Source organism: Salvelinus namaycush, chromosome 1 (assembly GCF_016432855.1).
Source record: "Salvelinus namaycush isolate Seneca chromosome 1, SaNama_1.0, whole genome shotgun sequence".
NCBI classification, from domain to species: domain Eukaryota; kingdom Metazoa; phylum Chordata; class Actinopteri; order Salmoniformes; family Salmonidae; genus Salvelinus; species Salvelinus namaycush.
In genome coordinates this window covers 43,687,400-43,704,069 of record NC_052307.1, presented here as the reverse complement: position 1 = coordinate 43,704,069, position 16,670 = coordinate 43,687,400, and the positions used below count along the sequence as shown (strand labels likewise).

At 41.2% G+C, this 16,670-nt stretch overlaps 1 protein-coding gene across 4 annotated transcripts in view; it reads right to left on the bottom strand.

Annotated features, from left to right (window-relative positions):
• Nucleotides 1-16,670, bottom strand: part of fancc (FA complementation group C) — a 42,510-nt gene that overhangs the window by 12,630 nt on the left and 13,210 nt on the right. For all 4 annotated transcript variants that reach the window (XM_038988948.1, XM_038988972.1, XM_038988955.1 and 1 more), the window contains 3 exons: nt 1,092-1,199; nt 841-905; nt 585-749 (listed from right to left, as the gene is read on the bottom strand). In XM_038988948.1, coding sequence (XP_038844876.1) covers nt 585-749; nt 841-905; nt 1,092-1,199 — 338 coding nt within the window. The remainder of the gene's footprint in view (nt 1-584; nt 750-840; nt 906-1,091; nt 1,200-16,670) is intronic.

Here is a 16,670-nt window from a genome sequence, read left to right as displayed (position 1 = left end):
AGTGAGATGTCAGTCAACAAGATGTACTGAATGTAGCAGTGTGGTTGGCCCGGTGGTGACACTCCTTCAAGCCTCAGGGAGTGTGACATCACGGCATGATTAGTATCGGATATCCCAGACCTTGGAGCAACGTAAGCTAGGCAACGGCACAAGGTCTGGGGGAGAATGTCTGAGCTTCTCTCTGACATTTTGAAAGGGGAAAAACATTTGTTCCCAGGAGGTTCATCTTCAGACAGAACTCTCCCAACAAGGTTGGGTAGGCGGGGCATAAAACGCGTGCGGGAATTGTGCTCATGGTTAGCTAGGCAAACAAGCGCATACGGCAGTGACGTTACTGGTGACGCGCTCCCCATTTCCGACTCGTCCTCTCTGTCTCAACTGACGCCGGAACTTCTACAGAGGTGTAAGCTGGAGCATTGGTACATTGCCGGAAGCAACCAATCTGTCTAGAGAGACTACTGCATGATGGGGTTGTGTTCACTAGCATTCTTGTTTTCTACACTTCCAGCTCTCTGGTTCCTTCAGAGCTCCAAACACTGCGGGGTTAAGCCGCTGGAGAATGTTTTCACACCCTACGTCCTTACCTGGAGTAGGCGGAGCTTACAGCATCCAGGAAGTCCTGGCTGAGGGCTGCCTTATCGCAGGTCACCGGCCGCTGCAGCAACGCACCAATGAGAGGAGCAGTCTCAAGACATGTGACCAGGGGGACACATGCCACTGATGCAGCAAGAACGCTGTCACACGAACACCTGGGGGAAATGAGGTGATATCAGGGGAACAGAACCGAGCTAGAGTTGGGACAGTGCAGGTGGTGGAGAGTAAGAGGAACAGACGCAGTACCTCGGGTTAGGGTCAGCCAAACTGCTGCAGCTCTCCCCAACCTCCTCCACTAGCAACCACACCATCTGACCAGCCAGAAGGACAAGTTACAGTACATACATACATACATACACACACACACATGCATAGACACATATGCGGGCGCACTTACACACACACAACACAGTCATGTAAATAAATATTATGGAATATATGACCTTTTAAATAAGATCCTTCATTAAATGTGCAAGAACATCAACAAGAATTCATACCTTTCTTAGAACCTTTACATTGTATTCCTTTGGTGGCAGGCCCATATGTTTCACTAACATATGTGTTGTACTGTCCTCTTCTTCTGTAGCAAGCTGACATAACAAATTCTGTGAGGAAAGAGAATGTTCAGTAGGCTCCCACATGAAAAAAATACTATAGTATACTATGGTATACATTCTTAAGTATTCACTGTAGTTTTTTTATCGACTTTACTGTAGTATTCACTGTAGTGTACTGTATACTGTAGTATTTAGTTAATTGTAGTATAAATACTGTAGTAAAATAAAACTATTATATACTAAATGTTCCATAATATAGGTAGGTAGGACAGGGGTCTGAATGGATAGTTCAGAGCTTCTGCTCTGAACTATAACCTGTAGGGAAAACAATATGGTCTATACTCGGCATTTAGGTTTCTCACTTATGGCACAAACTGCGATATGGGGAGGGGAATGGGCAGGATACACGCTGATTAAATACTGTAGAATTTACTGTAGTTAAAAAAGTGTAGTGTTTTTGCGGATAATACTTTAGTATTTACTATAGTATTTTGCAGTATACTACAACATTCTTTACTACACATGATCAAGGGATACTACAGTGGGTAGTATAGCATTCTACAGTATACTTCAGTTAATTCTATAGTAAGTACTGTAGTATTCTATAGTAAACTGTAGTATTTTTTTCATGTGGGCTAATGATACATTTGACAGTATAAATGACTAACCTGATATAGTGTTTGTGTGTGTGTCTACAACTTCAAAGCTAATGAGTACATAGCATGATCATATGGTATCATATCATACCAACCACATGTGGACAAGAAAGGCATTCCAGTGGTTACATGAGAGCGCATGTATGGACAACATATGAGCCACTTTAGAAACTAACATTCTTCTACGGGGGCCCTGGTTTTAACAAGCATATTTCAGAGGGGGTCTCCTATACACCAATAAACCAAACATTTATAAATCAGTCACAGCATGAAAAATAATCTCATAACTAACACTAGCCCTATCCTCCATTCTAGGTCCTACCTAGTCCTCACTGGACAACACAGGAAAACAACACCTGGGGCCCGTTCAGTAGGCACCAAACAGGAGAAAATACATTGAAACAGAACAAGTAGCCTAGGGTAGGGCTAGTGTTAGTTATGAGATTATTTTTCACTCTGTGACTCTGATTATAACTTGTCCAATAAGATCGCAAATGCTCACTGTGTGTGTTGTGTGTCTTGAGTTGTGTCTCAAACACACGTTGCCAGTTTGACTTAGCCATCATGCCACAGCCTCATAGACACACGGTAGAGCCCCCCACAGCAGTCTTCCTGTAACGCTGGGGCAAAATGTATCAAGCGTCTCAGAGTAGGAGTGCTGATTTAGGATCAGTTTTGCCATTTAGATCACAATGAATAAGACAACATGGAGAGGGGGGCACCTGATCCTAGAGGCTTGATACATACGGCCCTTTGTCAACTGTACAGTGTAAGGCAGTCTGTGCTGATGCACTGATCTAATGCTAAGCCCTCTCAGATGTGGTAGTGCTGGAAGGGTAAGCCCTAAGTCCAGGCCTCGGTTAGGGTGCTGCTAAAGCCAATACGCTGGTGGTGGTGTGGAGGTCACACTTTCCTCCTTCAACTTTGACCTTTTCACCTGACAACAATAACTGAGTGAACATTCTGCAGCTATTCACTTTGATCACAGCTACTATACAGTACATCCTCTATACAGTACATCCTCATGACTGGAGCCTTGAATCCATTCAAAAGTACAAAAGAGCAAGATGAAACACTATGGATAGAGGACTACTGGTGAGTAGCAACTGTAGATTAGTAGAAAAGTGTGTGTGTATGTGTGTGTGTTTGTGTGTGTGCGTGTGTGAGTAGAGAAGACTGGAGATCAGAGACAAGATGTGGGACAAGAGAGGAAACAGAAGATGTGAGACGAAGGAGAGAGAGAGGAAGGGAAGGAGACTGGGGAAGGACTAAGAGCCCTGAAGAGAAAGGCAGCCAGTCAGTCAGTGGGCTCTGTGGTTTCACACACATACAACCCAGGGCTGGGCAGAGTGGGTTAGTGGGGAGCGCAGAGGAATGGAATGGTGAAGGAGAGAAAGAGAGCGAGGGAAAAAAGGTTCCAGTCAGACTCTCGGATGTGGGACGATGAGGGAGAGGAACAAAATGGATGGATGGCAAATGTTTTGAGTTGTTTTTTTCTTGAAGTGTGTAGTTAAGCTGGTCTTGGGGGCACGGACGTACAGTTGGCGAACAGAAATCCCTCCATAAGTCTAAAATTAAAAAAGAAAAAACAGTGCAAGGACTTGGGCTGGTTTTGATGGGCGATTCTTTGACTACTGCTAACAATTACAAAGTCATGATCGAGTTCTCCAAAACCCCTAAGAGACTGAAGTACTGCCTATGGTGAAATTGGTAGAGGACGAGCAGAAAGGGAGAGAAGGAGAGGAGAGAGAGGGAGAGAAGAGAGAAATCAGATAGTGACAGTGATGTAGTGGTGTCTGGAGAAGTGAGAATACTCTAATTTTGCCCAACATTTTCCAAGCAGCCAGCCCGGGCAAGGAAAGGCGCCCTGTGTGAGAAATTCTATGAGAAACAGTGACATACACTCTAAAATTATAAATCCCATATTGGTCTTTCACAATCAGGCCAATCCAAGCGGTACTGTGCAAGTAGGCTAATAGTAGGCCAACTATTGAAATAGATAAATGAGTCAGAAATTCACCAGTTTCAGATTTTTCTACATTTTTTCAAGTTTTCGTTCTCAAATTCACACTTTGTTTTTACAGAAAAACAAAAAAAAAAGTATGTTCCAAGTCCACAACAATGCTTAAACCACATCACGAGACCACTTTTGAGGTCTGGGGGAAAAAATCTAAGAATGTTTATTTTTTTGTGTAGTTACCCTTTAATTCAAGTGTGCAGGCACCTAGCACTGTTGTTTGGTTTGCATTATTTCTGTAGTACATGAGATGGAGTTTGCAAAAAAAATGGCCACTAGATTGATGCAAATAATCATGATATCATTCTGACAGGTAGACAGTTTAATAGAGAAGGGTTTAGGGAAAGCCTTTCCATCTACCAGAAGACGAGTAGGCCTATCATTAGCATCGCTATATTCTGTTTGAAACTTTTTACTTCATATTTTGAAGCATGTCTTACCTTGCTTCAAAGTAGTCTATAGCCAAAATCCCATAGAAGGGTGGAGGCAATTATTTTTGATAGACTTCCTCATATGTTCTCCTGCTCTAGGCTATTGGTTTTCATTAAACTTTCTTTCATTGCCTATCAGCCAAAAGACATGATCCTCCTTGCATCTTTAAATCCCCCCTCTTTCTAATGGATATTTCCATCTCTGTCCATAAAACCGCTCCCATTTTAGAACAGTGTTTTCCCGCAAATTGCATTTAGGCTCATTCACGCGTAAGCCTACCCCCGTGCGTACATTGCTGCGCCTAAAATGTGAAGAATTAATAGTTTATCAACATTTTAAGCTAAACATTCGGATCTGTTCCATCAGCCCTATTCAGTGATACGCTGTATACCTCCAATATCACTACTTTGATACGTATCAGTGGGGATTAAGTAGCGAGTATACTCAATTCCCACTGAAAAATAAGTGGGTATATGGCGTATACCTGCGTATACCCTCCCACTACACCAATGGATAGTGATGAAGAGAGAATGAGATTAGCTGGACGGCAGGATATAGAGAGTAAGCTGAAGAGGTGGTGAAATAGGCATGGAATAGTACTTTGTTGTCCAAATAGTTACTTTGTCCCTCTCATACTATATGTGACTCGTTTCAGGAAACTAGGCGTATGTTGCGCGTCACTACTTCACAGGAGAGACAATTGAACGTAAACTTTTCTTCTTCTTTTTTATTAAAAAATGTGTTTTTTGGCAGAAATGCGTTCTGGAACATGTGAACTTTCATGTGCTTAATAACAAACTTGTATGCCATCTGTAAATACGAATACAATTGTTAAATTACGAGCCTAGTTGATTTAGCCACAGAAAAAGACAACAACCATCCTGCTAGCCATAATTGGCTAAGATAATGAGTGGGCTGGACATGCCGAGAGATGAGTTTGGATTGACCTGCCATGTAGCATGCTTCTGTCTATAACATGAGCTGGTCAGTATGTGTAGGTTATCCTTTCTTACTGGGCTTTTTTTTTTTAAGATATCACCTACTATATAACTGCATAAGTGTTACTGCTCTACACTTTCTGGAGGACTGAGTTTCGAAATCAGTGGAATTAGAGTATGATAGCTAAGGAGAAGGAGAAAATGCTGGCGTTTGATTGCAAATATGCAGACGGAGTCGATAAGAGAACACACGGAAGGCTGTTGTATAAACACCTGTCTCTGGATTACATCTTCAAACTAAGGGCAACCATGGCATCCGTGACAGAGAAGGAGAAGCACCCATCCATGTATACGGGTAAGATAGTCTAGCTAGCTACATTTTCAGATATGACATGTTTCTAATTTTGTCAGAAAGTCGTTTTAATTTGAAGTTAGTGTACTGTTAGCTAGCTAGCTAACGTTACGTGTATGATCTGTGTAGTTATATTATTCATATCTCAGAGCTATTTGCATTGCTAATTACAGCCTAATGTTAGCTAGCTAACATTGAACCTGGTTGGTTAGCTACCTGCGGATTCATGCAGGGTAGTAACGTTATGAGTTGGGATTATGGTTCATTGTTTAGCTAGCTAGCTACATGTCTAACCAAAAGACTCTATGCAAGTAACCATTTCAATAGAATGTTAATGATGTCACTGCAACAACTGTCGATAGACGTAGCTGGTAAATTCACTCTGGCTAACTACTCCAATTTCAGAGCACTCGTCTGAGTGTGCCAGAGCGCAGAATAACTGACGAATTTACGAACGCTCAACACCCATTGAATATGGCCGGTGTCAGTAAACGTTGGCAAAAAAGTAGTTGCAGTCACAAACGCTCTGGATAACATGATAACAGCCTAACCAGCTCTGCTAGGGCGAGTAAAATAGTCAGAGTGGGGTGTTCTCTCATGTGTCTGGAAGTAGCTAGCAAGCTAGCCAATGTTAGCCAGTTAGCTTGGGTGCTTGACTGCTGTTGTTAGGTCAGAACGATCGGCTCAACCCTACTCCTCGGCCAGAGTGTCCAGTGTGCGCTCTGAATGCTCCGAGAGCGAAACGCTCTGAATTTACGAACAGACAATCTGACAACGCTCTGCGTTTACAAACGCCCAGAGCGCACTCTGAGCACACTCTGGCACTCAAGATTAAATTTACAAACACGCCCGTAGTACAAACCAGCCTTTAGTCTTGAAACCTTTGGTTGTTTAGTACATGGCCTCACATGTGGATCCTTAAAGAGATGGGTGGGGCTAAGGCTTTAGAGGGTGTGAACAATGCTGAATGGGTGTAGACAAAGAAGAGCTCTAAAGTAGGTGTACCAAAACAATCAAGGGACATTTTCTCAAAAGTGAGGTTACAAGTTTATCAACATTCAAAGCAAAATTACTTTCCCATTGTTCCTCAACTGTAGTGTATGATATACCATTTTCTAGCTCTGAGTCTCTACTTTTATCCAATGTAAAAATAAAAAATAAACACTATTTCAAATTTTGCTACATAAAGACCGAATCGAGGCGGTCGGTCACATATTCCCATCTCTTTGGTAGAACACCATGAGAAAAAGGAATTAAGTATTCCTTCAAAAAGCCTTTAGCTATGTAGCCACCAGCACCCATCAAACACTATACCCACTCTGATGTGGAAGAGACAGGGATGGCCGGCTTGGTTCAGAAGGAAGGCAGAGAAGAAAGGATGAGATGGAGAGAAGGAGAGGGGGTCCCATAATGAGAGAGTTGTGATACACTGGGGCTCCAGAGCACTGCCACTCCTCCCTTTTCCTTCACCACTTCACACAGTACCAAATGCTGGGCTCACACACACACAGAGACGACCCAAAGTTTCTGATTTAATAACATGCTGATAATAATAACTTTATTTGTAAAAACCAAAAGAGATTTTCATACATTGGGCTCAAAGCGCTAATTTAGACGATGCCTTGGAGCCATACGAGCAGCTGATCAGTGTTAGCTAGGGCCTTTACAGACACAGAGACTGGGTGGCTAGAGCCTTTACAGACACAGAGACTGGGTGGCTAGAGCCTTTACAGACACAGAGACAACAACAACGACGCCAGAGACACGGAGAGAGAAAGAAAGAGAGAGAAAGAGCGAGAGAGAGAAGAGAGCTAACAGAAAGCAGGCCTGCATTCCAGGCCAGACGGCATAAGACATAGCATCACAAGGATGAATGGTTCTAGTTCTGGTTCCAGTCAGACTCTACTGGATGATTCTAGTTCTGGTTCCAGGCAGACTCTACTGAATGGTTCTGGTTCCAGTCAGACTCGACTGAATGGTTCTGGTTCCAGTCAGACTCTACTGAATGGTTCTGGTTCCAGTCAGACTCTAATGGATGATTCTAGTTCTGGTTCCAGTCAGACTCTACTGGATGGTTCTAGTTCTGGTTCCAGTCAGACCCTACCGTGATGGTTCTAGTTCTGGTTCCAGTCAGACTCTACTGGATGGTTCTAGTTCTGGTTCCAGTCAGACTCTACTGGATGGTTCTAGTTCTAGTCAACTGTGTGACTGTCACTCTCCATCTAACACAACCACTTTTCTGTCTCTAATGATTACAAAACTATTGAAGACATACAAGAGCTTTCCCTCACTCTCTTTCTCACATTATAAGTCATGAGTGGCTGAGGAAAAAGGCTGTGCACTATGTGAGAAAGTACTGTAAGGCAACAAATCATGCCTTCACCACACACACACACACACACACACACACGCCTCTCACCCCACTTCCCCTCTTATAGGTCAAAAAACATCTGGCAAATTAAAAGTTTACTTTAAAAGCACTGTTTTAATTAGCGAGACATTTTATTAGATGAAAAATTAATCAAAAGAATACACACACATTTAATCTGGCAAAATGTGAAGGTTCAGTATTGTTTATGGTAAGCCATCTGTGTGAACCCTGTGAAAGTTGAAAACCCTCGAATCCTTTCTTCTTCGTTCTCTCGCTCTTTCTCTGTCTCTAAAAACACACTGTACATTCAGGTTAAAAGAAGGAGTAACTAGAGCTGATATAAGTTCTGCCTTTCATCTATTCTAAGGGTGAAAATTCATGCTGAAGCCATTTAATTTGCTTTTCAAAACACGTTTTAGGGTTTGGGGAACAAAGGCTTGCACTAACCCAGAGACTCAATCAAGCACATTAATAAGCCATTTCTTATTTGGGAAGAAATGGACTACAGGCAAGAGAAGTCCTATTAAAAATACATTTGACCAAAAATCACTTCAATAGGCTTAGAAGAGTCAAAGTTATGGAGCGATTTAAGTGCCAAAAGAAACTATTTGAATTCAGTATTTTTTTATTTGTATTTAGATATTGAATTTGAATTCATAAATTAACTTATATTTCATGATTTGAAACTGAATTGCATAAATTGAATTCTATTTCAATTTAATAGAAAATTTAAATTCAATATTTTATATACAGTACCAGTCAAAAGTTTGGACACAAACTCATTCCAGAGTTTTTCTTTATTTTTACTATTTTCTACATTGTAGAAAAATAGTGAAGACATCAAAACTATGAAATAACACATATGGAATCATGTAGTAACCAAAAAAGGTGGTTTTATATTTGAGATTCTTCAAAGTAGCCACCCTTTGCCTTGATGACAGTTTTGCACACTCTTGGCATTCTCTCAACCAGCTTCATGAGGTAGTCATCTGGAATGTATTTTATATAAAATGTAAAAAACTTGATTATCCGAAACACCTCCTCAATCCTCCAAACCACTTGCTCTCTCTCTGACTGTCTGCAGGGAGGATGTAGGCTATGTGACGGGAGTCTCTGTCAGTGGAATTTGTGACGTGTTCCCAGCACACACTCAGCTAGCGGCCCTTGCTAAGGTCCTCCTTGTGTCCAGTGTTCCCGCTGAATTCTAACCCAAGAAATTCTCCCACATTGGCATTGATCACCTAGAGGCTGTAATGACAATTTTAAATGGGGGTACCAGAGTCCCGAAATTTTGACTTTGCTAGGGCTCGCACCATTTTTGACCAGGGTGCAGAAAGGAGAAAATAGACAGCAGAGGGAAAGAGATGAGGAAGTAAGATAGGCTAAGTGAACAAATTTGATGTTGACAATGTTATGTGGCCATTTTCACGCCAGTGTGTTTGCTAAAGTTCGAACCAGACCTCAATTATTTGTTACATGTGGTTACAATGAAGAACGTGTGTTGCGAGCTTGTAATTTTTCCAACCCACCTATAGCGTTCGTATTTCATCAACACTGTCGAAGAGGCTACAAGCATATTACGGCCATCATATCATTCAGATTAATGATTATTACGTGTGATTATAATGACATAGGGTAAAGAAAACTACGTTTTCACATAGCACCCATCTTGAACTGACCAGTAGGAGATCAGGAAGTTAATGTAAAGGACGACACGCTGCTTGGTTTTGACCAAGATGGAATTTCATGACTTTTCACCAAATTTCCATGACCAACAATTGGCGGTGTCTCAACACTGGAAGACTGCTCTCTGATCCCATGTTCCATCCCCTGTCGTTGAGCAAGACACTTAACCCCCCAAAGTAGAATACCTGTTAGGCAACGGTGTAAAACACATGTGGTCCACCCTCAATCTGGAGAGATACTGGGTATGCAGGCTTTTTGATCAAGCCCTGCTCAAACACATCAGAGTCAGTTTATCAAGGTTCGATTGAGCAGCTCATGTCTAAAATGTGGTTTGTTAGAGGGGGGTTGGAATAAAAGCCTGCACACCCAGTAGCTCTCCTGGAGGATGGTTGACCACCCTTGATGTAAAACATTACAACCAAATAAGTTTTATGTCTTTTTGAAATAATTCACTCATTCAATATATTAAAGATAAATGGCTATGGTAGGCTACAAATCTTTTTATTCAGCTGAAGCAAGCCCACAAATTGTTTTCAATCATATTCATCACAGATAGACAATGAGACAAATATTTCACCGGATGTATAATTGTGAAGCATCCGTTTGGCGTTTCCACTTATTTACATTACATTTTAGTCATTTAGCAGAGACTCTTATCCAGAGCGACTTACAGTAGTGAGTGCATACATTTTCATACAATTTTTTTATCGTACTTGTCCCCCGTGGGAATCGAACCCCCAACCCTGGCATTGCAAGCACCATGCTCTACCAACTGAGCCACACGGGACATAATATGGTATTGATATGGTAGTGAGAGGAAGTCAAGTGGTCGGCAGTTGTTGAAGATGGATGTTGGCAGACATTCTGCAAATTCTCTCATCGATGAAAACATTTGATCTCAATACAGTTTTCTGTTCCCAAAACTAGAATCGGTTAAGAACAGAGTGGACTAAGATTTGTAGACGTTTCCAAAAACGGTGTTGTTTACGAGTGCAAAGGCGAATTGAGTTATTGCACACGCGCACTTCACAGAGTAGGTGTTCCCTAATGGAATATGCAAATTAATTCTAGAACGCGCCAATAGGATCTCGCTAGCTCGTGCTTGGCTCGGCCCACCTCCTTGCTTGTTCTGCCCACTATGACTCATTCGTTCCCATTGGAAACGACAGGCTGTCGTCTATCTTCGGTTAGTTATACACATTTTTTGTATTTATCTTAGAAGTGTTTAGTTTGCAGGCTGACTAGCATTGAGTTACAGTGCCTTCAGAAAATATTCATACCCCTTGACTTATTACACATTGTTGTGTTACAGCTTGAATTCAAAATGGATTAAATTGATATTTTCTCTGACCCATCTAGACACAATACCCCATTTTTAATCCTGAACTTATTTAGGCTTGCCATAACAAAGGGTTTGAATACTTATTGACTCAAGACATTTCAGCTGTAAATTTTTTATGAATTAGTAAAAACAAAAGTTACACAAACCGAATCCCAACAAATACAATGAGGAAGTGAATCGTTCTTTTTGTCAACAATAATAATTTAAATGAATCATATGAATTGTTTAAAAAAGTAAATCAACTTTGTTCGGCCTTATTCACGAGTGTCGGTGGAAAGTTGTTTGGGACATGATGAAAACATGAATACATGCTAATAATAGCTAAACAGTTAACTAGAGGGTTTATTCTCTATCAAATTTTATAGGCTAGGCCTACCTGCTGCAATGTCCGACTGTCTCTCTCTCTCCTTGAGCAACAGCCCACTCGTCTAGCACACATGCAGGTAATGCGTGCAAACACAGACGTGCTAAAGTGTCATTCCAATCCTCGCTGATATGTTGATTTTTAGTTGATTGATAAAATATTTAAAAAACTGTTCCTAAATAAATGACATTAACAGTAATTTCCATTACTTTTCAGATTTTATAATTTTCCTAAACTTTTCCAAGCCTGGAAAACACCATTTTAAAATCCCATTACATTTTCAGGATTTTCATGACCGTACGAACCCTGTTGCTTAGTGAATACCGCTTCTCCCTGATTCAGCTCATACTGAGACTCGAACTCAGGACCTCTGCCACTTCAGGCTAAGGAGTGCATTACCACAGATCCCCATCTGCTACATTCACCCGCCAAACTCACTCCACAGTAACCCCAGTGGTTGAGCTGAGACAACTGTAGATCCCAGTCCAGTTTGCTCAGCGATTACCGAAGTACATCATATTTTCTGGTCTGTTGTGTGTAATCAGGAGCAACCTGTTGACCTTGGCCATCTGACAGAAAAATAGTTTATGGAAGACAACAACTGCTAATTGCAGTGGACCTGTAAACAGACCATTTGAATTTAACAGGGTCTACATTTTTGCATTTACTTCTTCTCGAACCTATACTGCACTGCCCGAATTCTGTCTACTTACAATGGTAGCCTACACACTTCAATGCAAAAGATCAACTGTCTGTTCACCTGTAAGTTATAAACCATGCTTCCTTTCTGATGCATAGAGCAAAACACTTGAATTAATAGCCTATCTAATAGACCCAATTACATGAGAGATGTGCATGGTAATTTGTTGTAGGCTATGGTTACTTCTGGAATATGAAACCCATGGTGGCTGGAAAAGTTGAAGAACGTAATTCTGCAGTGGTTATGTAAAGAAGGATTATGTGTTTAAATGCAAGATTGTCTACTCGAGAAAATTGAAATTACAGTATTCAAAAATAAGGCACAGAAGTAACCTACAACCGTCTGTTCCACCATTAATGACCTGTGCTCTGGATTGGATGGCGTAGAGCAAAATACTTGAAATAGCTAATCTATTTACTACTGTGAAGTGGGTCCAATTAAATGAGAGATGAGATGAATGGTATCCTTGTTGTAGGCCTATGCTTCCTCGTGAGTATGAAAGCATCACAGAGAAGGTGAGGAATTTATTATGCCATGATCATGGAAATGGAATAAATAATAGCCTAGGAAATAGATGCCTATTTCTAATTATTTTAAAACGCAAAGATAAAAATAGATTTTCGCTCTTCTCACTAATTGCATCTTGTTATTAACCTGTTTATTGTTATGATTAAGCCTGTCCGTCATATCCCCTGGACTATTGCACAGTTATATGGGCAAGTGTCACTAAGAAGGACATAGGTAAATTAATTGGCCCAGAACAGAGCACGGCTGGCCTTTAAATGTACTCTGAGGATTAATATCAATAACAAGCATGTCAATCTCTCCTGGCTCAAAGTAGAGGAGAGATTGATCATCACTACTTGTCTTTGTCAGAGATATTGATGTGTTGAAAGCCCCGAACTGGCTGTTCAAACAGCTCAGGCTAGGGTTGAATATTTTCCAATTGTTCCATTCCTAGAATAAATCCCTTTTCTTCCGGGTAACCCGGAATTTCCCTCCAAAACCCGAAGTGTCATTCAAAAGCATTAAAAAGCATATAAATAGGCCTGTGTATGGATTTGATTAGAGCTTTGATGAGAAATTCAAGCCTGATGCTATATGAGCTTGATGAGCCATACATTAAATACATATTATGAGCCCTACATTAAAGACATTTAATTAGCTCAAGCCCATAAAATGTCAAATGACTGCTGTTATCCAATTGGCTACATACACTATATATACAAAAGTATGTGGACATCCTTTCAAATTAGTGGCTTCGGCTATTTCAGCCACACCCGTTGCTGACAGAATTATAAAATCAACACAGCCACGCAATCTCAATAGACAAACATTGGCAGTAGAATGGCCTTACTTTCAACATGCCACCGTCATAAGATGCCACCTTTCCAACAAGTCAGTTCGTAAAATGTCTGCCCTGCTACAGATGCCCCGGTCAACTGTAAGTGCTGTTATTGTGAAGTGAAAACGTCTAGAAGCAACAACGGCTCAGCCGCGAAGTGGTAGGCCACACAAGCTCACAGAACGAGTGCTGAAGTGTGTAGCACGTAAAAATTGTTGGTCCTCGGTTGCAACACTCACTACCGAGTTTCAAACTGCCTCTGGAAGCACAATAACTGTTTGTCGGGAGCTTCATGAAATGGGTTTCAGTGGCCGAGCAGCCGCACACAGGCCTAAGATCACCATGCGCAATCCCAAGCGTCGGCTGGAGCAGGGTGTAAAACTCTGGAGCAGGGTGTAAAACTCTGGAGCAGTTGAAACATGTTCTCTGGAGTGATGAATCACGTGTCACCATCTGGCAGTCCAACGGACGAATCTGGGTTTGGCAGATGCCAGGAGAACGCTACCTGCCCGAATGCATGCCAATTGTAAAGTTTGGTGGAGGAATAATGATCTGGGGTTGTTTTTCATGATTCAGGCCAGGCCCCTTAGTTCCAGTGAAGGGATATCTTAACCCAACAGCATACAATGGCATTCTAGATGGTTCTGTGCTTCCAACTTTGTGGCAAAAGTTTGGGGAAGGCCCATGCCTTTTTCAGCATGACAATGCCCCCGTGCACAAAGCGAGGTCCATACAGAAATGTTTTGTGGAGATCGGGTGTGGAAGAACTTGACTGGCCTGCACAGAGCCTTGACCTCAACCCCATCAAACACCTTTGGGATGAATTGGAACGCCGACAGCGAGCCTGGCCTAATCAGCCAACATCAGTGCCCAACTTCACTAATGCTCGTGGCTGAATGGAAGCAAGTCCCCGCAGCAATGTTCCAACATCTCCATATTAATGCCCATGATTTTGGAATGAGATGTTCGACGAGCAGGTGTCCACATACATTTGGTCATGTAGCGTATATGATACAGGCTACTGCACATTACACACAACAGAAAAACATAAACACCCATAGATGTAGCTAGCTATATTCTCTCTTGGGTAAATAAATTCAACTAGCTCCAGTAGAATAGTAGTGTGAACTGTATTACTGTACTGTATTATATGGACTGGAATTAAGCACATTGTTCAAACCATGATAAAACAGAGAGAACATCGGACTCTTGTGCAGCACATGCTACAAAGTTACAAGTATAGGCTAGCGAATTTTATTTACATTTTCAAATATAATAGGAACTACTTGTATAATTAGTAGCCTGACGCATATATACAGTGCATTCAGAAAGTATTCAGACCCCTTCACTTTTCCACATTTTGTAACATTACTACCTTATTCTAAAATATATCGATTTTTAAATTCCCTCATCAATCTACACACAATACCCCATAATGACAAAGCAAAAACAGTTTTTTAGACATTTTTGCAAATGTATATTAAATAAAATAAAAATATATATTTATATAAATATATATACAGTTGAAGTCGGAAGTTTACATACACTTTTTTTTCAAATACTCCACAAATTTCTAGTTAACAAACTATAGTTTTGGCAAGTCGGTTAGGACATCTACTTCGTGCATGACACAAGTAATTTTTCCAACAATTGTTTAAAGACAGATTATTTCACTTATAATTCACTGTATCACAATTCCAGGGGGTCAGAAGTTTACATACACTAAGTTGACTGTGCCTTAAACAGCTTGGAAAATTACAGAAAATGATGTCAAGGCTTTAGAAGCCTCTGATAGGCTAATTGACATCATTTGAGTCAATTGGAGGTGTACCTGTGGATGTATTTCAAGGCCTACCTTCAAACTCAGTGCCTCTTTGCTTGACATCAAGGGAAAATCCCCAAAAATCAGCCAAGGAAAGAAAAATTGTAGACCTTCACAAGTCTGGTTCATCCTTGGGAGCAATTTCTAAATGCCTGAAGGTACCACGTTCATCTGTACAAACAATAGTACGCAAATATATACACCATGGGACCACGCAGCCGTCATGTCGCTCAGGACGGAGAAGCGTTGTCTCCTAGAGATGAACGTACTTTGGTGCGGAAAGTGCAAATCAATCCCAGAACAGCAGCAAAGGACCTTGTGAAGATGTTGGAGGAAACAGGTACAAAAGTATCTATAGCCACAGTAAAACGAGTCCTATATCGACACAACCTGAAAGGCCGTTCAGCAAGGAAGAAGCCACTGCTCCAAAACCGCCTTAAAAAAGCCAGACTACGGTTTGCAACTGCACATGGGGACAAAGATTGTACTTTTTGGAGAAATGTACTCTGGTCTGATGAAACTGTTTGGCCATAATGACCATCGTTATGTTTGTAGGAAAAAGGGGGACGCTTGCAAGCCAAAGAACACCATCCCAACCATGAAGCACGGAGGTGGCAGCATCATGTTGTGGGGGTGTTTTGCTGCAGGAGAGACTGGTGCACTTCACAAAATAGATTGCATCATGAGGATGAAAAATTATGTGGATATATTGAAGCAACATCTCAAGACATCAATCAGGAAGTTAAAGCATGGTCGCAATTGGTCTTCCAAATGGACAATGACCCCAAGCATACTTCCAAAGTTATGGCAAAATGGCTTAAGGACAACAAAGTCAAGGTATTGGAGTAGCCATCACAAAGCCCTGACCTCAATCCTATAGAAAATTTGGGGGCAGAACTGAAAAAGCGTGTGCGAGCAAGGAGGCCTACAAACCTGACTCAGTTACACCAGCTCTGTCAGGAGGAATGGGCCACAAGTCACTCAACTTATTGTGGTAAGCTTGTGGAAGGCTACCCGAAACATTTGACCCAAGTTAAACAATTTAAAGGCATTGCTACCAAATACTAATTGAGTGTATGTAAACGTCTGACCTACTGGGAATGTGATGAAAGAAATAAAAGCTGAAATAAATCATTCTCTCTGCTATTATTCTGACATTTCACATTCTTAAAATAAAGAGGTGATCCTAACTGACCTAAGACAGGGCATTTTTACTGGGATTAAATGTCAGGAATTGTGAAAAACTGAGTTTAAATGTATTTGGCTAAAGTGTATGTAAACTTCCGACTTCAACTGTAGATATCACATTTACATAAGTATTCAGACCCTTTACTCAGTGCTTTGTTGAAGCACCTTTGGCAGCGATTACAGCCTCATGTCTTCTTGGGTATGACGCTACAAGCTTGGCACACCTATATATGGGGAGTTTCTCCCATTCTTCTCTGTTTCTCCCATTCTTCTTTGCAGATGTTCGAGCGGGTTCACGTCTGGGCT